The sequence below is a fragment of the Stegastes partitus genome, unplaced genomic scaffold, assembly GCF_000690725.1.
Source record: "Stegastes partitus isolate 25-593 unplaced genomic scaffold, Stegastes_partitus-1.0.2 Scaffold5, whole genome shotgun sequence".
In the NCBI taxonomy this organism is placed as follows: Eukaryota; Metazoa; Chordata; class Actinopteri; family Pomacentridae; genus Stegastes; species Stegastes partitus.
In genome coordinates this window covers 128,095-150,254 of record NW_007577736.1, presented here as the reverse complement: position 1 = coordinate 150,254, position 22,160 = coordinate 128,095, and the positions used below count along the sequence as shown (strand labels likewise).

Genomic DNA, 22,160 nt, shown 5'->3' with positions numbered 1-22,160 from the left:
TTTTATTTCTATTTATACACATCAGTAATCACATACTGTGACAACATACTGAGTCTTACCCAGGTGAAACAAATTCTGACTTTGGGATCTGACCAAAGAGTGTGACGCTCTGCCCACTGACACCACCAACAAGCTGGTGAACAGTATGCCATGATGTTTTAACACATTGATCCGTGTCAGGGACGGCCATAGTCAATATTAGTGACTGAGTGACATTTGAAAGAGTAATATTGGACATTCTTATGCATGAATATGTGTTTCCTGTTAAATTGACCAAGGTTGACAAATTTTAATAAAACCCTTATTGTTCAATACCCCCAATTTTGTTTAACCTTGAATACACAGTTTGCAAAAGTTAATTGTGGTTTATTTATTTTTTTGCTATGTATTGTATGTCTATTGTGATATTAATTAAGTTTTGGGAAGATATATACTTTATCTATCAAGAATAAATCACATTGTCACAATCATTTAATGAGAAGAGATTTTTTTTTTAAATGTTTCATTCCAACTTCATGTGCAACAGTGCAGTTCCACAATGTTTACTAGGGTGGGAGAGTATTGACTGTTGCTTATGAAGCTATGCAAACAGAATAAAATTGGATTATAAAGTCACTTTTCTTATATAGGGTAAATCAGAAACCCAAAGTCTTCCTCACCAGTTGCTCTTCCACGTGTGGCGGACGTCCATGTCATGGATGCCATGTCTGTCGGCCTGTTCATCCAGAAAGTCAAACATGTACTTAATGGCGAGAGGCAGGGCCGTGCCCCGGCACACAGTACTAAACAGAGTCTCAAACAGGTCGTCCACAAACTTCTGCAGCGTGCCCTGTAGAATAACAGTACAGAGATAGCAGAATTAAGACTTGTAGAGCTGAACTTCAATTTGTGGTGTCGATTCCTGTCATGTCTTTTAGTAGTTAGAGCTGTAGAAAGCAAAGATTAGCACAAGGATCATGAAGACAAAATGCCATTGTTGCTACATTATATGCATCCTGTGGCACCTTTGTTGCAAGCAGCCTCGTCAGGTAGATCTCAGACACCATTTTGCTGCCGCGCTCGCCCTCCTTCTGGTCTCCATGGTCGTGGTTCTTGACTAAGTGCCAAACTTTGACCCCGCTCTCTAGATCAGGGGTCAGCATGGGCACACGGGAGTGGGGGCTATCGGGGCTGGTGGGGGTGGAGCGGAAAGGTACATCCACACCTAGATGGTCAAACGTAAGATAGAAAATAAACGCATATTCCAAAATGTTGTAGATGCAGTTTGCAGATTTAATAGGTGTTGTCTGATCGTTTTGTCAGACAAGAATACAAGCGGAGAGAAAGTCACATTTGTTTGTCAGATCTGAATATAAGGTTGACTGTCTTTGTTATGATCGGTGAGTGAGCAGGTGGGATGTGTGTGTTCAGACTGTATAATCAGTTGCTGTCATTATTTTGTGGGTTGTTATAGTAATGATGACGCCCGCACATTTGTTGAAGGCATGCTGTCTATCCAGGTTCTCATATTCTGCCACTTTAGTGTTTTTTGTTTTGAGGTTTTTATGATAGTGTTTATTTTTTGTTTGTTGTGTTTTGAAGGAAATCATTTAAAACTTAATATGAAACATAAAGGCGGGCTGCAGTTTCTGAGATATGATTTCAATTGCATTTGAGATGAGGCCGATACCTGCATTCCGTATCTCTCTACAGAACATAAATATACATCACATAGTGCATAATTAAAATTTGGATTTTTCCTGTCTATAACATCTTAATATCTCCTTGTTTAATGCGCTATATAACAGTGTGTACTAATGTGCTTTACAGCAGACTGATAAGTGACAACAGCAGATGGTGCAACACTGTTGAGAGCTGGATGAATATTAATTATCTGTATTTTTTAAACAGAACTGACCATATCTGCTGATGCTGCGTGGGAAGCTGGCTGAGGAAGGAATGTTGAAAGAAGACATCTGTTTGGGCACCAAGGCCACCACACAGCGATCAGACACCTGAAAGACAAAGGTAAGGCCCTTTAAAAAAATTTTTTTTTGGCATACAGCTGCTGGTCAGAAGCAATCATGGCAGGAATTTGAAATATTATGTGAGAACTAAAAACCCAAAAAGATGTGCACATTGATGATTCAGAGGTATTGAATGTATTCTGTGGGCCTTGTAAATGTATAAAAGACTGGCCTTAAGTTCAAGTACAATCAAATCCGCCATCATCAACTAGAGAGAAAAACAGGCAGCGCTGCATTAATCACAACAGTTTCAGCTACCTAATAAGAACAAACATATACATATTGACTATCATTAGAAAGAATGCTAAATACGCTTAACTGAATTAAAAACGGAATTCAGACTAATTTGCATTTATATGTACTAAAATGAAAGAAAACTGGAATCAACTAAGAAGACACAAAAACCAATTCACCTGTGTGAATGAATTAATCGGCCTTCTTAACTTAGTTTTTTATCTAATATTGTATTTATGCAACAAACTGCTAAATGTTGTAAAGTCGCAATAGTAAAGCACAGGCTTTCTCCAAGCGATGGTCCCACATTTTCTCTGTGCAGCTGTTCCTGGAAAATGCTGCATTCTGTAACTGTGCTTGGCAGATGAGGCCCGGTCATCTGCAGCACGAGCAAAATTCATGCTACTGTTCTCTAAATGTAGCTAATACCAAATCCAGCTTAGCAACACAACAAACATTTCCACACCTGGCAGAGAGATTAAAAAAATGAAAGAGCGAAATTGTTTATCTCCTCTAGAGATAAGACGGAGCGCATCCCTCCTCTGTCAAAACATACTTTTATTGCAGAAAATGTAGATTTTCTTTTGTCTTTGTTTGTCTGTGTGGTTGTGCGTAAGCATGCTGCATCGTTGGCTCCGTGATGCGGTACAGTTGGTCTGAAGCTTACAGTCGAGACAAACATTTGACTGACAAAGGAACAGGATGACTCATCTGAGGTCAGTGACCTGTGTGGTCGTATTTATGAGCTGAAAAAAAGATGTAAAAGACACAGGCGCACAAGTGCGTGTTTGGTTGAATAAGTGCGCTTGTGACCGTGAGGTTGAAAAAATGTTGCCAGGGATGAGGTGAGCGATATGAATATGTATGAGTAATGCTTTGTCCTTCATCAAAAACTACTGTGATGCCTTTGAGCAACTGAATAATCACAGTTTTCAAAATACAAAACAAAAAAAGGTTGAAAAGGATTCAGGCTCTGTGGGTGTAAGAGTGCAACAGTTTAACAAGTTCAGTGTTAATTAGAGCTGAAAGGATTAGTGAATTGACAGAAGTTAATTCCGCAACTGTTCGGATTATTTATTAATTCTTTTGAGTCCTTTCTTAAACTGAAATCCTAAATACTCACAAGTTCTTGTGAGTATTTTTTAGTTTTCTCTGTTTATATCATGGCATATCTTTGGTTTTTGCACCACTCGTTGGAGAAAACAAACATTTTAAATATGGTAATTAGTCAAAGGATGATCAGTGAGTTTCATTTATAGGGAATAAAGCTGTCACTTGTAGCCGTGTTCATAATGCTGTTGACAGACCTGGTAGTGCATGAGAGTGTTGAGTCTCTTCCAGTCACTCTCTATCTTGGTTGTGATGTCTTCGTCCTGCAGGACCACACGAGCTGTTCTGCCCTGCCGCCACTCTGTAGGAAAATGCAATCATTAATCTAAGTTTGGCATACGACATTTTGGATACGGTTTTTATCCCACGTGCCTGACACACATCGTCTAATATCTACCGTTTATCTTTCACTACCTCTTAGTGCTTCCGTTGAAGTCGTGTTTTACTTGTGTTCCATGCTAATTCTTGTCAAGCAGAGCAGAAAAAAAACCCCAATGTCACCAAGACTGCTTCCTGTACGTTCCTACTTGTCAATTAAAGCGATTGTGATTCTGTGAGCAAAATAAAAATGACACAGCGTCTTCACAGGGATTTAAGCTGCCCAAAGCAACAAAGAGAAATGGATCCTCTCCAAATCCCTAACCTGTAAAAGCCCCTTAAGGTGTAAAACTACAAGCCCAGAGCAATATCAGCCACAACCTACAAGGTATCTTATTTACTCCCTTTGAAGGTGCATGTCAGGATTTGTGCCAAGTCATTCACTACTGGGTGACATGGTGTGGGTGTAAGCCTAAGTGTAGGTGTGCTGTCAGAAAGGTTTACTGTCAGTGGTGGAGAGTGTTGCTCTGATTAGTGCTGTAAACAGGTATTGGGAGGTGGGTTGTCTTCCAGAAACTGATGTGGAGCCCTTTGTTGATGTCATATGAAGTCAGTGTAACACCTGTGATAACTCCCCTGACATGCCCACTCTCAGCTGCATTTTTGCCAACTGTCATTTTTCCAACAGGTCATGTGCCAGAGAAGATTTTAAGTCCATGTTTTTTTTCTCAGAATATTCAAGACAATCACTCTTATTAAATTAGTCTTTCACAGTGTGACTTCACAACCTCACCTAGATCCATGTCTGTAGCTCGTGGTCGCTGCGAGCACGGCATGTTCTTGTACACCGCATCCAGGATCTTCTCCTTCACCTGGGTAATGGTGTCACAGTTGAGCACCTTCACAGGGATTTCTGGGCTGTTCTCGTTGTCGGGGTTCACACAGCTCAGCGTCTGGACATCCAGAAGGGAGAGAAAGGAGGTAAATGGAAGGAAAAAGAATAGAGGCAGAGAGAAAGGTGTTGCTTGCTAGGGAAGTCCTTTCATTACCTACTCTTCACCAAACTGTCCTGGTGGAGAGCATCTTGGCCAGAAATGTAATTTCACACCTCCAGAATGTGGCTGTGCAGCTCTAGCAGGGGCATTAAACAAGTAATGAGACACAGCCTCTCAGACTCTCTGACATGGCCATCAGAGAGGTGTCATCCTGTTGCTGGCTGGCTCTGCTTTGCTGCTAAAGCCTGAGGGAGAACTTACTCTGATGGGCTGGCGGGAGGAACCCAGTCGGTTTAATTTTAATAGAAATGTAAGAGAAAGAGGGCCTGTTGTGTTTTACAGGTGGCTCTAAGATATGACTGATCACCACACACCTGTTTAAATGTATTAATTATATCTCCACTGCAAACTACTTGCGGTTAGTGGGGATATTTGTAGGAATGGGGATAGGGTCTGGAAGTAAGAACGTGAACCCCTTTGAATATTGTGCCATCCTGCTTAAACTAGGAGAAACATGGAAGTCGCCCGCCTCTGCAAACCAGCAGTGGGAATTAGCAGGACAGTGTTAGCATGGAATTGAGCATTTTGAAAAGTGCAAACACACTGATGTTTATGCTAATCAGAAAATGGAACAAGAGTTGGTGTTGAACAAACTGAATCAACTGCAGCAACATTGGAAGGTCTTATTTTCTCAATTCGTTCGGAAGCCACTTTGGTTTCTTAAGCTTGACGAGATGGACATCTGGCTTTGCAAGATTATTTGTCCCCTGACATTGTTTTTTCAAAAGTATCCAAACATTCAAGGCATATTCAAAGCATATGCCACGTTGCTGTGGATCTGTCAAGGCTCTTTGCCAAGAGATGTGCAAAAATTAATACAGACAAAATTTCTGACTTTTTTTTTTCTTTATAAATGCCTTTGTGACTCACCAGCGTCTTGTATTCAATCTGCTGGCGGATGAGTTTGTCTTCACTGAGGGAATAGCGCGCCTCTCCTGTGATGGAGTCTATGGGTCCTTTCTCCATTTGCTGTTTGATGGCACAGAACAGCATGAAGAGAGGCTCGCCAGCACACTCCTTTGTTTTGGAAGGTAACCCAGGGATTAGATTGAAAGGTGGGAGAAAAGAAAATAAGACATTGGGAAGAAGCACAGGGAAGGAGAGAAATCTGTATTCATCAGCAGTGACTATGAGACTCAGTAACTGGAGCCTGACACATCAAACATAATAAAACAGAGCTTTTAAAATCGCAATGCTGGAGATATGTTTGACCTCACAGGTAACCATTATCCCTCCACAGTGTGCATAAAACGCATCAATATTAGGCAGTTAAAACCACAGCTACAACAAAAACATACACAGCAGTCTATTTGAAAATCAATGCAAATAATTTTAAGAAGCAATGCCATTGTACATCACGCTGACACGCGGCGCAATACGGCATGAGAAACATTTCATTTTTACCTTGAGAAATTTGTGGAGCAAGAAGGCGAACCAATTTGTCAGCATCTTCTCTGCCACTGACTCTGTTCTGCAAGACAAAAAAGAAGCAGACTCATTTGTTAGCAAGAGGCGTCCCACAGAGAGCCGGAGTGCTCTGATTATTCTTTATAATTTAAGACTTGGAAGAGCCTGACATTGTTGGAACCAAGAAACGTGACATGGAGAGTTTACAAGATATAACATCTGTACTCAAGCCTGCTCGGTCTCAGAGGACACAGACAGCAATATACTGTAAGTGAAGTGCTGGTAGTGCACAACATATTTGGGTCATGACATAATTGTGCAGACACAACTTAGATGGCCTCTTCAAGTCGTCCTTCCAGTGTCTGCACTTAGCTGCTTTATACGAGTCCAGATGGGAAACACTTTATGATCCACTGTAGCAGATCCTAACCGAATAAACAAAATGGTGTATAAGCCCTTTCAAATTTGAGTCCGACCCAAAGCCTGCAGCTCTTTCTCTCCTTTACCTGCTGTCTCTCTGTCACTCCTTTTGGTCCTTACCTGCATTTCAACCTTAACCTGTATTGACTCGACTGTTGACGGCATCCCATTAAATTTTAGAGTGTTTCCGCAAGAGCAGCATGTTTGGGCTAACAAGTTCTTGTTGTACCAGCTCCCAAGTGAACTCATCCTTATATTTAATGAGAGTACTTCAGATTGAGAGAGAGCCCTCTTTTTCAAAATAAAAAAAAAGAGGAAAAAAACCCTCTCATGAAACATTCAGCAGGCTGGTCTCAGTACTGGGAAAACAATCGGCAGATAACCAGAGGTGGAGGAAAGAGGGAGAGAGGCGAGAGAAAGGAGGAGAGGAGAGGTGACGGGGGGAAGAAACGTGAGCTCCAGCTGAATGTTTCATGAGTGGCACACAGAAGATAAGTCAGACTGACAACAACTCTGCCGCCGCTGCACTCACTCTTCCCCATTAGGTTCTCTTCCTCTGCCAGTCCCTCCCACTCTCTATCATTTTCAACACTCCTGTCTTTCACCTGTCTGCTCAGGCACCCTGTTTCTTAGACTGGTAACGGATGTTTCACGCCGCTGCACAAAACAAAGCTAAACAGGAGTGGGCTCTCCTTCGCTGGCCTAGTTACTCAGCCGTCAGAAGTGCAGTAACTGGGCTGGAAAGAACAATGCGCAGAGGAGTTATCTATGCCAAAAGATAAGCGGCGTTGATCAGAACTGGTCAGGTTTGTGACAGAAAAAGGTCCCCAGTTTGAATCCTCTCACCACGACGGCAAATGGTTACAGTCCTGAAATTCACCAGGCGATGTTTGAACTTCCTGAAAGTGACCTGTCCTCTGAAGCGGAACTATTTTATGAGCTTTAAAACTTCTTACCTATTATAAGCTTAACTTTTGAGAGAGCTTCATCAAAAATTCATTAAAGTCCCTCTCCGGTCGCTGATCAAACCCCTCATCTCTGTGTATCTGAGTTACATATTTAGTTTCTTTTTTTTTTGTGAAAATAATCCCTTCCTGCCTTAAAGTGGCTTAAATGTAATTCTACACTGTTGCTATTTAAGTCCATGAAGTCTCTGCCTCTCTCCACTCACCTGTCACCACTTGCTGCAGCTCAAGCACACCAGCTCGCCTACAACTCAAACACTGTAGAACTACTCTATGCTACACAGTGGCAAAGTATAATATATGAGGTATACATTCTGAAGACAAATAATGATACGAAAAAACCCACAATGCAAGTTCTTTAGGTTTGTCGCGTATAAAATCCCAGAAGTCTGAGTCCATGTTCTGGTGACTACTATCAGTACACTACATTTTGAAGGTAGAAATACTCAGCCATATCTGCTTGTTTTGTACATGGTGTGTATTCTAGCACAAAAAACACCATATGAACATGTCAACTAGATTAAAAAAATAAAAAATAAAATAAAAATCCTGGATTTTCAGCATAGGAGGACTTTATAGAAGGTGAATTATCTTTCTTTTTTGCAAGTACAAATGAGTTATGTGTCTTACCTAACCTTTACTTTCTTCAGTGAAGCATAAAAACTGTGGTTCAAGTACTGGGCACCTCCTTTTAAATAAATAAATTTACCTTCGAGGTCCTCTTTTTTTGGCAACACCTTATTTTAAATGTATGCCCTTTCTATAAAGTTTATTTTCAAAGTGAGCCCTTCGTTTTAACAAAAAATGACACATTCTGTTCCAAAATGAAAAACATAATCACAATAACTTAAAAATGGGAAAAGAGCTCTTAGTGGTGCAACTTTTAGTGACAGTGAATGATTCAATTTACCTCCGGAGGAGTAGTTTCGGGTGGTTCTTGCTCTCCAGGTTGCGCTCTATAAGGTCTGAGAGCAAGTGTTTGAGAATGTCTGTGGCGTACTCCAGCCGTCCTTGCAGAGCGGTCATGATGAGCGAGGCAACGTAGCCGCGGTCACGCATAGAGAAGGAGCGCTGCAGCTCCAGTGTTCGGATGAATGTCAGCAGGAAAACCTTATTATTCACCAGCTGAGCAAACTGCTTCAAGGCTTTCTCCACATTGACCTGTCCACTCCCCGGCACCTACACGCATCATGCACACACAAAGATGCACTTGATCATTAGATAGCACACTCTCGAGTATGAGTCAGAACATAGACGAAAGCAGAATATTCTCAAATATACTCCAACCATCAGAACTCTAGTGTGGTAGTGAGCCAATCCATTCCCATAATAAAAATGTTTAAGTTTTTTTCTTTCTTTTTTTTTTTTTTTTACAAAATATCTCAATTATGCTTAATTTTTCTCCACTTAATGAAGCACCTTTTCTTTAGTAAAAAGGGGCTGATGTTTTTAAGTGCAATCAGGGAGGCTCTTTAGAAATTTTAGTGACCACAATAATGGCTTGATTAACTCTAATTGGGAATGCCAACCAATTTTGACCTTGAGTATGCGTTAAGTTTTTTCACAAATAGTCCAAAGGCAAATGGATTGTCGTCATATTTTCTTTAAAACTGGGTACAGTGTTTTTAAAAAAAGAAAAATTTGACTCAAGACAGGTGCACGACTCAGAGTCTAAAGAAGGCAGCAAACTCCCAGTATAATCTGCTCACACATTCCTCAGTTGGTGCAGACACCATCAAACCAATAGACCCCAAACTGCAGCGACTACACTCAAATTTGCTCACACTGCACCGTTCAATAGCAGTGTAACAGCTCTTGCCAAAAGGCCGAAATCAGTTTAGTTTGGAGGATACTAGATGCTTAAGGTCAAGATGTCCGAAAAATGGTTGGAGCTGCTTTCAAGTGCTGCAGCCCTGCTTTAAAGGTTCCTCACCTCCAGCTCTCGGAGGACGGGGTGATCGTCGATGCCGGGGAAGAGAACCCTCATGGCGTAAGTGCGATAGTCCAAAAAGGGGATGCCAGCTCTGTCCAAATCACTGGTTAACTCGTTGATGTCTGTCTGGAGTTCTGCAAAGGCTACAAATGACAGAAGAGTGGGTTTTGTTAAACAGTATATGACATCAAACATTTTAGAAGTTTATGGCAGTGAACCTAAGAATACTTGAAATAGTCTAACAAACAGCTAAAAAATGGCAACCATAATCATCCTAGGGTGGGTGACAGTTTATAGAAAGTTTTACAGAATTTAAATGCTGCACTTGAAGATATTTTTGAGGTCTTTGTGTCCACAAAAAAATTACATAAAAATTTCAAAAGTAGTCATCATTTTCAGATTTAAAATGGCATACGCGTAGATAATAATCATGAACTGCTATTCTGCTACTTCATCTTCATCATCTTCATTCAAAGAAAAACACACTGATCATTTTACTTTAGCTCTCAACAGATGGCGCTATAATGCAATTTCAAAATAAATTGTTATTTTTGGAGTGTAAGATTTAATTCACAGGGTTTGTGGTTGTAATCTGGGATCTTCCTCACCCTCCTTACACTCCAGAGCCACTCTGGACTCCAGATTGTCCATCTGCATCTGCAGCCGCTTCAGAGTGAGGTCGTTCTCATGTGACTTCCGTCTGTAGGCGAGTAGAACTATGATGACGATGATGAGGAGCAGACCTCCTCCAGCTGTGATACTGAAGATAGCAGGAAGCGTGAGAAGGCTGTCGGACCTGATGTGAACTTCTCCCGGAGAGATGTGGAGACCTCCGACTTGGACCTGGATAGTAACGAAATGGGAACGAGCACATGATTTAAAAACACAGTTGAAAATGCTCAAGTAATAACAAAGAAAAGAAACTAATCACACGACTGGCCTTGAGAACACTATTGCAAAAGATAGAAAAGAGCAAATACAGCAGAGGTGTACAATTTTCCTGCTGTTACCTTTGAATCAAACAACTTTCAGAGACGCAAGCTTTGTTTTCTTTTTACATCTCTGTTCTCATTATCCGCCAGAGTGCCTGTCAATAAATCTAGAGGGCAGAGTGCCGTAATTGGGAACCTACCAGACCATGAGTGACACACAATGACAGAAAGCTAGCGACTAACTGAAAGCCTGTCATTGACCCACAAACACAGTGATGCACAGACAAACACTGACCTATAGCGAGCGACCCACATTCATGCAGATGGTCCATCAGGCGCACACACACACACAGACGGAAAACCGCTGGACGGACATGGTGTTGATACTGACCAGGACTTTGTGCTGCCCGGTGAGGTTTGGTGGCTCACAGAGTAACTGGGTGTCTGACACAGTGAGAGAACAGGGCGTATCTCCAATCAGCACTGTGTAATTGAGCCTGGCTCCACCAGATGCAGATGGCACCAGGTTACGTCCCTGCAAACACAGTTAGAAATGCAATGTAGAAGAACACACAGTAGAAATACATCACTCCGCAAATTTAGCACAAAGAAAATTGAACGGTTGATTATAGATTCTGACGAGCAAACATCTGATCCAAGTCAGTAACGTCAATGTGAAATTGGAATTCTATGAGGTTTCTGTATCGCTACATAATTCCTCGTTGTTCATATGTGTGCATTTTAGTCTCTCTAAATTATTAGAATGCAATTTTGAAGCATTACTATAATTACTGTAATCAACCCTACTGGATAGCAAACAGCTTCTGTGCTGCATTCCACGCCGCCACAGAGGCACATTTTGCAAGAAAGCTGCTAAAATATTTTACCTAACAAAGGCAGATTGCTTCAAGACACAAACCAATATGCCAGGCTGTTCCTCCACGGCAAACAGAGCTAAAGGTTTAAGTGTCTTGCGGAGGCACATGGTGCGAAGAGAGAAAGTCAGTTGGAAAAGTCTATTTCAAAAAGTACGGGTCGCATTTGTTTGCATCTTTTTTGTGACAGGGAGCATATGAGTTCACAGTGATGGGAAATGTAGTTTTTCCTACCACAGTGTTGTTTGAAATATTTAAAACAAGGCACTACAGTAGTTTGCTAATGATGTGTTGATGTGTGCACTAAAATCTAATCAGATTTAGCGATCATTAAAGGGACATCAGGAGATTAAGGCAGTGTAGATGGAGTAAAGATGGAATTACACCAGATTATATGTATTTAAGATGAAAGAAGTGAATGTTACAGTTAGAGCCAAATATCAGCTTTAAGGTTTTTGCTCCTTACTTTGAGTATGATAGGAGCTCCAGGTTTCTGTTCCAGAACACCTGAGAGGCTGAGGGGCTCCAGGTAAGGGTTGGGGTAGTAGATGAAGCTTGTGTTGTTGTAAGTGAGCAGAGCTTGGACGTTGTTGAAGACAAAACCAAACTCATCCACGTGTTTTATGGTCTCCTGGTCTGTGGTGTACTCCGCCTTCAGTGAGGGGGCAAAGCAGCTGATGGTGGTGGTGTTCAGGACTTTGCACACCTGGAGAGGAATCGGATCAGGTGACCATCAGTTACACATCACAGCAAATACAATATCCAGAACCTGACAAAGGGCAAAAAAAAAACCCCAATCATGAAAACCAGCACGTGTATGTACGGAAGCTGCTTCAAAGCTTTGGAACAGCCTTCATCTCGCAATGAAACTTCGCCTCTATTTACATGTTTAAGGAAAATCTCAAGACCAACATGTTTTTGTTGGCTATTTATTTTTATTTTAAACTTTGTTCTTATTGCTTAAATAATTAATAATTGCCCAAATTTTCAACTTCCCATCAGAGATGCATAAGTCAGTATTATTTCCTCAGAAATGTCTTTTGTAAGCAGCGGTTCTGACTTTTATTTTCATATCTACTTGTTAATTCCATCCCATATGAATACATCAGTTATTAAATGAGGCACAAAGCATAGGGCTCTCAGTACTTTTGATCAATTTTGCAACCACTTTAGTTAAACAGGTCTGAACAGATGTCTCACGATATCCCCAAATGTGACACAATTACAGTTCTGTTATTTTTAACATCCTGATAGTCCAGTGAAGTCTTTTGAGACAATTCCACTTGTGTATTAACGTAAATATATCCAACAGACACTGTTTCATATTGAGCCAGTCACTCGATCACAAGAATGCGCCTTCTGTTTTATTTTCTGTAGTTCTTCAAAGTCCCTCTCAAAATCGAGCTGTTCCTTTAAATTTCACCGGCTGTGGGCCAGTTACTAGCCAGCTTCAGTTATATCTCAGGTTTCACAGAAAGTTGTGTCAAGTCAATTAAGCGCTTTTGTGATTCTGAACATTTTAAAGCATTTCCAGTTATGTTTTCAAGATACGTGCGATAAAGCGGCTGCCCTCATTAAATTCACCAGTGACCCTTTTTTTAGCAGCTGATTCGGGTGAAAGTTCAGCTTTAATCCCTTTAGATCTCAGCGCTGCCAGTGACACTGTAGAACATGCAGTTTTAATTGACTGGCTCAAATTTTGGGCTGGCATCGTTAACACACCATTTAATTGGCTTGGGGCATACCTCTCACACACAACATGGTGTACATAAAAAAAAAAAAAAAAAAAGCTTTTCAAACACATAACATTTGAAGTTTCTACATTTACATTCTACAAATAATTGCATCATTCCATTTCTGGCATCTCCTCATTAGCTGCCTGGTCAGTGTTGATTTTTTCCTTTAATCTGATGCCAGAATATCCCTCCTGAAGTTTCCACCTATTTCAGTGAGCGTGCAGTCCTCAGGCAAATCCTTAACTGGTCAAAAGTGGAAAACTTAGGACTAAAGGTGCCTGGACTTTTGCCATATGGGCCCCAACACTTTAGAACAATCAATCATTTTGAAACGACCTGCCGGAGCAGTTCAGGCAAGCAGAATCAGCACCATAAATCACCTCCTAAAACTGAGTTGTTCTTCCACGTCACTTTTTAGAAGTCTCATTCTGGCATGAAACACGGTATGTGCAACTCTTTCCGTTAATGCTTCGTTTTTGCAACCACAGCAACAATGACAATGTTTTTTGTTTTTTTTTTAAACTTTAGCCTCTTAGATCATTTTGTGAAAGCAAAAAACTACAAAGAACACTAAATCTACCTTATTACAGTTCCAGCAAGCCATCAGTTATGAACAGCTTCATCGTACCATTTTTCATCAGCTTGTCGGTAAAGACTGAGTGCAGTATATTAGCAGTTTTTATACTCACATTGACAGATTCGTGGCCAGCATATTTAACTCGGACCCGCGGTTCCTGAACTACATCTAGGTTGGTCCCAGTCACCGTCAGGGTGGTGTGTCCACTATTTAGAAGAAAGGAAAATATTTATTTTGCAAGAGTTATTGGTCAAACATGCACATACAGGCAGACTACGCTCCAGGTAGCTTGTTTATGAATGCAAACTGCCTTTTCATAATGATTTAATTAGTGTGGCAACCACTGAGAGATCCATCTTTTTACCCAACATTTTCCACAGAAGCTGCATTAATGCAGATTTTTGGAGGTATATCTGGCATGGTAGCTCGCTCTTTGTTATTGGGCAGAAGAGCCAGATCAAACGGGGAACCAGCTGGCTGCTATTTCATATTCATCTATGACTGTGAGACTGGCATAGCATGAATACAGGTGCTGCCTGTTTACATATCTGTGCTAGATGTGATTAAAATAAACAACACTCTCTAATCTTTGCATAACCTGTGCTGCAGTGTGAGCTTAGAAAACTGTATAATTATAGAATTGGAAAGAAGACGATGAGAAACAAAGAGGGAAAAATACAGGAAACAAATGAAGAAAAATAATTTTTTTCAAAAACACACAAAAAAAACTGGCCAGTCTAGTCGGCCTGACAGAATGCCAATCCCTCTCTTCTCACACTTCAAAGGCTACCTAAGCTTGTAGGGCCTCATAGTGGGACTGCACATTCATGATGAGGGCTCTTGATTGCAGCTCCACAAAGCTCCTCCTGTCACTAGGCTGAAGGCCAGGGTGTCTCTCTGAAGTCTAATCTGCAGGGACGTAGTGCCGGGTAATCCCACCCGAACCCAAATTAAGTGCCATCTTTTATTTAGTGGAGTACAGGTAATGCACCTCTCAAGTGTGAGAGAAATGCTTATGCAGCCGATTCATTATGATGAATTTATTGTAATATTAGCTGCATGAAACTTAGTCAAGTATCTGTACAGTTTTGAAGACAGATTTTTATTGGACACCTTTTTGTTTAAACAGGCAAGACAAAAAACGGTGTAAATCTACATCAGTTTGCATCAATCTTTTTGAGGTATGACAACCTCTAATGAAATTATGTTCAACCAACCAATGACATTGAGTTAATAGAATTAGTTTTTTCTCTACAATCAAAGGTATGTTTTAATTACAACTTCTTTAATAATTGGTAGCATGAACATATGTTTATAAGTTGATTAAATTTAAGCTGTTCCAACTAGTTTTCCACAGTATTTGAAAGCATTTCTTACTGCCATGTACTTAATTGTCACATTTGTGAACATAAGTTTTTCAAGTTGACAGTCGTTTAAAAATCTAAATTGCAGATTCTGTCTCTTGTAGCTTCTCCCCTTGATGAGACTACCTACGTCAGTTTCGGGTGTGATGGTCAACTTTGGCTGTTTTTTGGTTCTATCATAATTGCAGATATTCCCAAATTCACTGCTTTTTTAGTTTTAAATTGATTAACATAAAAAGATGAGTTTTAACTGCACGATATTAAGTTGATGCAATCACAGAAGTCTTTCAACACATCTCATCAGAATAAAGTTTGCAACTTAAAAGGTTTATCTAAATCCATAAACTTGATTTTTTTTTGTTTGCAACCATGCATGTAATTAAGTTGTGTGAATAAGAACCCTGAATTACTTTTCAGAGTGTAGATATTATCGTTCAACATTACTGCTAACTCATAGATTTGCTGGCTCTATGGTAATCTCTTCTAGGCAGGAAGCTGCATTAAGGCTGGAGGGGATTCTCATACCGAATTGATATTTATTGAAATATATATGTAATTACTATACAGTTAGCATCTTATATTTATGAAGCTCATGTTTTTGGTAACATTGTCAGAAACATGTTAATTCAATTTTATGTATTGTTATTTAGATTGTAGTTAAAAGTGTTGCTCTACTGGACTTCATTGTGTTGTGAGGAGTTTCTATTTTTTATCCACCCTGTTTACAGAATATTATTCTCTTAACACTCAATATAATTCAGTCTAGCGCATCGCTATCACTGTGACCACAATGCTGAATCATAGAATTGAATTAACACCCCTATGACAGTGTCAATAAAAACTGAGCATTACAGGCATCATAAAAGTAGATTTTATTGCAGTTGTATCCATCCTCTGTTGAGAAATGTACAATCAACAGAGACCCATGTTTGTTATACCATACATCATATATATCGATATATATATTTGAAACTTGTATTTGTTTTAACCAACATATATGCAGTATTGGATGGGTTGGGATTTGATGGCATTAGGGATGTTCAGATGGCATTCATTTGTAAATTTGAAACATGAAGAGCAGCTCACGCCAACCAGGGACTGAGTTACCACATTTGCAACTTGCAAGCTGCGATTTGTCACATGAGATCACTTCCTCCTGCATTAATTATGATATGTTCCTCTGATCAAAGCTAGTGCTATAATTGCATCCCATTCATGAGCATGAGAGAGCCCTGTAGAACTCACAAATGTATCTGCAATTTGTAAGCAACAGTGAAGTTGATCACTTTTGTAAAACAAAAGTTTGCAGGTTTATGGACAGTGTGAGGTAACTCGGTCAAAACAAAACCTCTATTAACACTGGAATCATTTCCAGAGTTCACAAAGAAAGATCCAGGGATTGAACCGGCATCCTTGCATGGTATCAGTGCAGTCACGTGGCTACATTCAGCACGCTGTTTCTCACTGTTACCTGGTGATGCTCCACAGAGGTTCAATGCGTTGGACTGTGGGATCTTCGATGTACTCAAAGGCCAGACTTCCAGGAACTTTGGCTCGGTCGACGCTCAAACTGACTTGCACTGGTCCCGCTCCTGTCACCGATGGAGCGGAGAAGCACACGATCTCCGACATGGTCCTCCTGGTGGGAGTACCAAAAGAGGGACTTATTCATGCCTTTGATTGTAACTGCCCACTCACTGCTGCAATGGCAAATCCCTGACTTCATGCTGTTATGAGCCATGTACATTACCATGAGGGGAGAGGATTCATTATAGTCTGTCCCATCTCCTCCTCGTTACAGACACATTAGGGATGGAACACTGTAATTAGTGGGTGCTCGAGCTAATGGCTTCCTTGCCTCACCCACCTGACTTCTGCCATGTGAGGCATTTTGAACTTTAAATAGATATCTATAAATACACAGAGAACAATACCTACTGCTGTGAGTTTCATCACCTCCTCACAAATCATTGCTAAGACTTTTAATTTAGCACACAGACCCATAATTGCATCTAAAGTGTGCTTTTTTAAAGAGAGTGATCTCATACTGTGTTTGATTGAGATTAGAGAAGGCTAAATCTTTAATACGGTGCAGAGGCAATCTTGCTATTCTTGAATCTCAAGGAATCTAAGGTTACGATAACGTCGGGAGGTTGTATTATGGGCAGACTCACCTGTACAGCTCGCAGGTCTGATTGCCAAAGTACACATTAACAGTACTCCCAGCACCCAGATTCTCCCCAACAATGGTGACCTTGGTGCCCCCAGACTCAGGTCCTCTGCCTGGGGTCAGTGCCAGCATTGTAGGGATCTGTGAAGAAACAAAATCCATTCATATTTCATTCAACATAGTTGGAAACACAGAATGTGTTATTAGTTGTCTGACTCTGAACAGGCCTGGTCTTCAGCTCAGTAAGCCACTGTAGAACTAAAACAACAAACGTGCTAAAAATGGATACCAAAGAGCCAATCGTCTGAGTAGGGCTTCTATCAAAAAGAAAATTAAAAAAAGAGTAATACTACAGCACATCTTCAGAAGCAAACAAAAACTTGGCGTGAGTGCAACAACGCACAGCGTCTCTTTCATTAGCCATAAAATGAAAATAATGAACACAGTGAACTAACGTTTGGAAGCTTCCCCATAATTATGTTTTAAAGTCTCTTATGCACAATCTATGCTGCACTCAAGTGTCTTATTCTGTTTTCCTCTCCAGCTAATGATTGCAGTAGCATGAATAGATCAAATTGCTTTGCGTTCACCTGCAATCACGCATTCAGCCTAATTCATTCCATGCCTTTAATGTCTGTTTCACAACAAATGGACGAAGTAAATGTTTTGCCGCATCAGAATTACCACAAAGGAGTAGAGCTGGGAAGACTGCGCGCGTAGCTCTGGTCTGCATTCGCCGACACACAGCTTAATTGGACCCGGTGCGCTTCCTGTAGGAGCTGCAGCCATTTCACACACAATCCTGGCAAGACAAAAAAAAAAAAAAAAAATACATGAAGGTGGGCGCACAAATAACCACAGGCATCGTGCATACTTGTCGTATCAGTAGCCGAGCATTCACACACAGAAGAATCACTGCGCTGTGTCACATCTGTTATGAACTTCACTGGTTGAAGATGGCCTCTGCTGGCCAGTGTGATTGAGGCAGACTTTCATGGAAGTTGTGGGTCAATACAGAGGGCCATCTTTCTTCCTAATGGGAAACCTATAACAGCAATATAACTCAAATGATAAACTACACCCCTACCCATCTCCAGCACGATTGCCACCCACCATTACCTCCGGTTGCCATGACAACATAGGGGTTTCTTCAATAAATCAGTATTGGCTGTCAGGTCAATAAGATAAAGTACGCCATGAATAAGTCATTATAGCAACTGACCCCATGCTGAAATTAATGGTTGTAACAGCTGTAATGCCATGTTTTAAAGCACTGTGTGTGCCAAATGAATGGCCCTGCCGGATGCACTGTTCTGCACAAGAAATCCGTTCCCTGATACAATAAGAGCGCCAATGAATCGTCCCTGCCCAACCCTTCTATTCATACATCACGTGAGTTTTCCAATTTTCTGCTGGCATGTTCTTTTCTTTCCTCCTTTTTTTTTTTTTTTTTTTACAAGGGTATAAATAAAGTCCCTGCAGCCTGAGCCCAATCGCATTACATGGCTGTGAGAGAAACACATGGCTAACAGATTGTCCCTCCAGTCAGCGACATGCAGCGCATTTCAATTACAGCTGTGCCGACAGCCTCATAACGACAACGACACAAAGACTGTCTCTTCCTTTGGCTCTGACTGCACCAGAGCAATGCAAAGCCCCACACACAATCCTACAACCTGATGAGGCATCACAGGGTATCCGGCTTATTCACAGACTGTGCTGGTTTCTTTGAGAAAAACGGTGTGTGAGAGAGAGAGATTGCATGTGTTGCTGTTCTTGAGAGCTTGTGTGTGTGTCTATATATGTACTGTATGTCTATGTAAGGTACCATATGGGTCCATGTGTGTCTGGGTAAGGGAGGGGAGGAGTCTCTTACTGTTCTGCAGTGATGTATCCTTCCTCCTGTGGGGTGCACTGCACTCCTGCCACCTCCACATTACCCTCCAGCTCAGAGAAAGACAGACCCAGGTTCAGGCCCTGAATGGTGACCAGTGTTCCCCCTTCCAGAGGCCCTGCCACTGGGCTCACCTACAAAGGAAGAAGGAGGAAGTTATAGTGAGATTAATGAGGATTTCACTTGTGCAGAGATCTCTGACCACAACTATATTGCTACAGCTCTAAAACTTGCAGTGTATTTAGTGGGATGTTTCTGTTTTGTCTTCATTGTGTGGTACAATTTTTATAACTAGATTTCTTTTTCGCAGTAAATAGTGTGAACATTCCAGAGTTTCCCGTATTGAAAAATAATGTGCCATAAACTGAGTTTAACTCTAAAATAATGTAGCTGATGTAGCAGAGACATAATTTAAATGGTTTTTCAAGGTCCATCTGACCTGAGAGGAATAAAAAATATGGTGAAAAGCAAATTCTTGATAAGTCCTGGTTAGAAATATAAATTTTAAAATGGTCTCAAAATATCAACTGTTGACTGCTTTGCTCAAAAAGTCTGTGTGAAATACACGTTGCTTATTGACTAGGCGTGTTTAAAAAGCCTTGACATCCTCCATAATTCAAAACAAACTTTAATGAATAATGCAGTGAATAACAAGGCCTTGAGAAACCTATTCACTGTCCTTCCCAGTGTAAAGTTAACCATCCCAGCAGGGAACCTTTGGACCTACAGAGCAGAACAGGAGCAATGCCGGAGCAACACTCCCTCCACTCCTGAGCAGCGCTCGGTAGTTGATTCATTCTGCTGCAGCTCCTTCAGAAACACTAATAATGTGACAGGGACATCAAAGGCTCCCGGCTCTTTGAAGTGGAAGAGCCTTGCATCTCTGTGCCTGACCCACTGTGCCTCCTTCAAGAGAATGAACAGGAGTTTGTGAAATAAAAGATCCATCACCACTCTCTAAACAGACTGGATTCGTTTAGCTGTCAAGCACTTAAGGTATTCAGCTGGCGTGGAACAAAATGTGAGATAGTTGCAGGTAAACAGACACCTGGGTGGGAAATTGCAAGTTGGCCACAGATAAAATTAGTGTTTGTTGTTGGTATTTACAGTAAGGACTACTGTGTGTATAGGACAAGGTGTGCTGGCATGCTGTTTTCTAACACAGTATTAAGGAGTACAGACAAATGGTTAGGTCTTTTTAAACCCTTTATCCCCCTTATCTTCAAGTGAAGACCTTAGCAGAGTGCAAGATCTGATTTCATAAAGTAATAACTTTTCATAATCTTCATACACCATCAGATTTTTAGTCATCCTGGATTTTATTATATAGTGTCCTCAATCCTAACCCAAGGTTTACTCATGAAACTGTCTATTTCTCTGCATCTCTATCTTTTCTTGCTCTCGTGGCAGCCAGAAATATACTATCCTAGCCACGATTACTGATCCACCTTGATTTGTCTGTCAGTCATGCTTCATACTCATGTCAGTGAGTTTGGCTTTATATTCCTAACAAAACACCACAAACAGTATTTCAGCTTCCACCTTCATCTTTCAAAGTTTCTGAATAAATTACTGCAAGAAACACAGAAGGATTAAATGGAATTTTTCTCAGGAAATGCAGGCTGATACAGCAAACACATCAGAGCTCTGTTGTTTTAATTGGCATGACGGCTCAAACTTTGTCATTTGTATAACTCCCCCTCCCCAGACACTGCTTAATATTATCTGAATGAAGTTACATCCAATTGGCAAGAGAATCTCACATCTTGTGTTTGCATAATTTATTTTCACTGTATGTATAAACTTGATGGCTCCACTGAGTGAGTCAGCGACTGACTATAGCCAACAACCCAAACAAACCACAGACCTCGGTAATGCGTGGATTGGTACACTTGACATTCCGGGCAGAGAGGTCCAACCAGCGGCTGGCATACGGGGAGATGGGAGGGCAGTGTTGCTTCATGGTGCATCGGCCCTCGCCACTGCACCAGCCACACTGAAACTTCCTCTCCGCCCGAAGACACATGCCACAGCTGTCCCGCTGGGCGCTGCACTTGTAGAGGTGCACTGTGGGATAATACAGAAATATATAAAATATGTTGTTGAAAAACAGTACAATTTCAGCCAGCAGGAAGTGTGATTACAACTGAATGAACTGAAATTCAATAAAATTCATTAAAAAAAAAAAACAAACAAAAAAAACAAGCTTGGATAGTTGACCTGCTTCAAGTATTCAAAAAAAAAAAAAAGGTGCCAAAGTAATCCCATAAACTGTTCTTTGAAGTCTGCCAAGCCTTAAATTCTCCCCTGTAAGAAGCCTATATTTATGCCCCTGTAAAGTAACTTACCTAAATACCAACAGGGTCTACTGAAATTCATGGACATCATTTTCTATATCCTTGACTACAAGGATGTATTTATTGTACAGCCCACAATGACACGTGACAAACACCTTTTACTTGCATGATGATGAAGAGGAAACTAAAAATGTTTGTGAAAGTCAAGCTGACCAAATATGAAGATTCACCCTTTACCCCCCTGAGCGCACAAGTGATTGGGTGCTCTTTGATAACACTCCCTTCTATTGTGAACTTTCTCTCAAGGCCCTTTGGGAGCCTTGAAATACTCTCTATGACCCATCTATCCCCTGTGGATTGAGTGCTTTACACTTCTCTGGCCTGGCAGTGATGGATGGCAGAGGCACCTTTAATCTTCTCGGGATTGTCGATGATGAAATTGCCGTTCCATACGATGGAGAGGTCCACTGCCAGGTCACTGATCTTCGCACCCTCGTACATGTACTGAAAAGCAGAAACAGAGAGTGAGAGAGTGTCCAGAAAGTGGATACAAGAAGAGAGAAAGCCAAAGAGAGACAGAGGATAGAGTATGAAAAAAGATACAGAAAGAGACAGAGCAGGGAAAATGAGAGGATGAAAGGGCAGCAGAGAGACAAGGCTTTTAACCATCTGTCATTTCTGCCATGGTTGTCTGCTCCTCTCCTCTTTGACATGAAGGGACGCAAACCCTGGATGGGGTGGCCGATCATCCACATCTGAAGAAAATGGCCTTTTCATTCATTGTCACAGAGTAGCAAGGTATGCTTTGCATTGAAATTTAGCCTGTGATTTGCATTGTGTAAAACACTTCCTAAGATATGTTTCTCC

The 22,160-nt window shown here is 40.9% G+C and overlaps 1 protein-coding gene across 1 annotated transcript in view; it reads right to left on the bottom strand.

Annotated features, from left to right (window-relative positions):
- LOC103355490 (plexin-A2) overlaps positions 1 to 22,160 on the bottom strand; it is a 78,368-nt gene that overhangs the window by 5,756 nt on the left and 50,452 nt on the right. The window contains exons 11-29 of the mRNA XM_008279322.1: positions 21,701 to 21,797; positions 20,864 to 21,063; positions 18,979 to 19,130; positions 17,787 to 17,904; positions 17,107 to 17,243; positions 16,404 to 16,571; positions 13,681 to 13,774; positions 11,722 to 11,961; positions 10,772 to 10,915; positions 10,057 to 10,291; positions 9,449 to 9,591; positions 8,426 to 8,694; positions 6,128 to 6,194; positions 5,594 to 5,740; positions 4,462 to 4,621; positions 3,548 to 3,651; positions 1,898 to 1,994; positions 1,005 to 1,204; positions 660 to 829 (exon numbers count right to left, since the gene is read on the bottom strand). Coding sequence (XP_008277544.1) covers positions 660 to 829; positions 1,005 to 1,204; positions 1,898 to 1,994; positions 3,548 to 3,651; positions 4,462 to 4,621; positions 5,594 to 5,740; positions 6,128 to 6,194; positions 8,426 to 8,694; positions 9,449 to 9,591; positions 10,057 to 10,291; positions 10,772 to 10,915; positions 11,722 to 11,961; positions 13,681 to 13,774; positions 16,404 to 16,571; positions 17,107 to 17,243; positions 17,787 to 17,904; positions 18,979 to 19,130; positions 20,864 to 21,063; positions 21,701 to 21,797 — 2,942 coding nt within the window. The remainder of the gene's footprint in view (positions 1 to 659; positions 830 to 1,004; positions 1,205 to 1,897; positions 1,995 to 3,547; positions 3,652 to 4,461; positions 4,622 to 5,593; positions 5,741 to 6,127; positions 6,195 to 8,425; positions 8,695 to 9,448; positions 9,592 to 10,056; positions 10,292 to 10,771; positions 10,916 to 11,721; positions 11,962 to 13,680; positions 13,775 to 16,403; positions 16,572 to 17,106; positions 17,244 to 17,786; positions 17,905 to 18,978; positions 19,131 to 20,863; positions 21,064 to 21,700; positions 21,798 to 22,160) is intronic.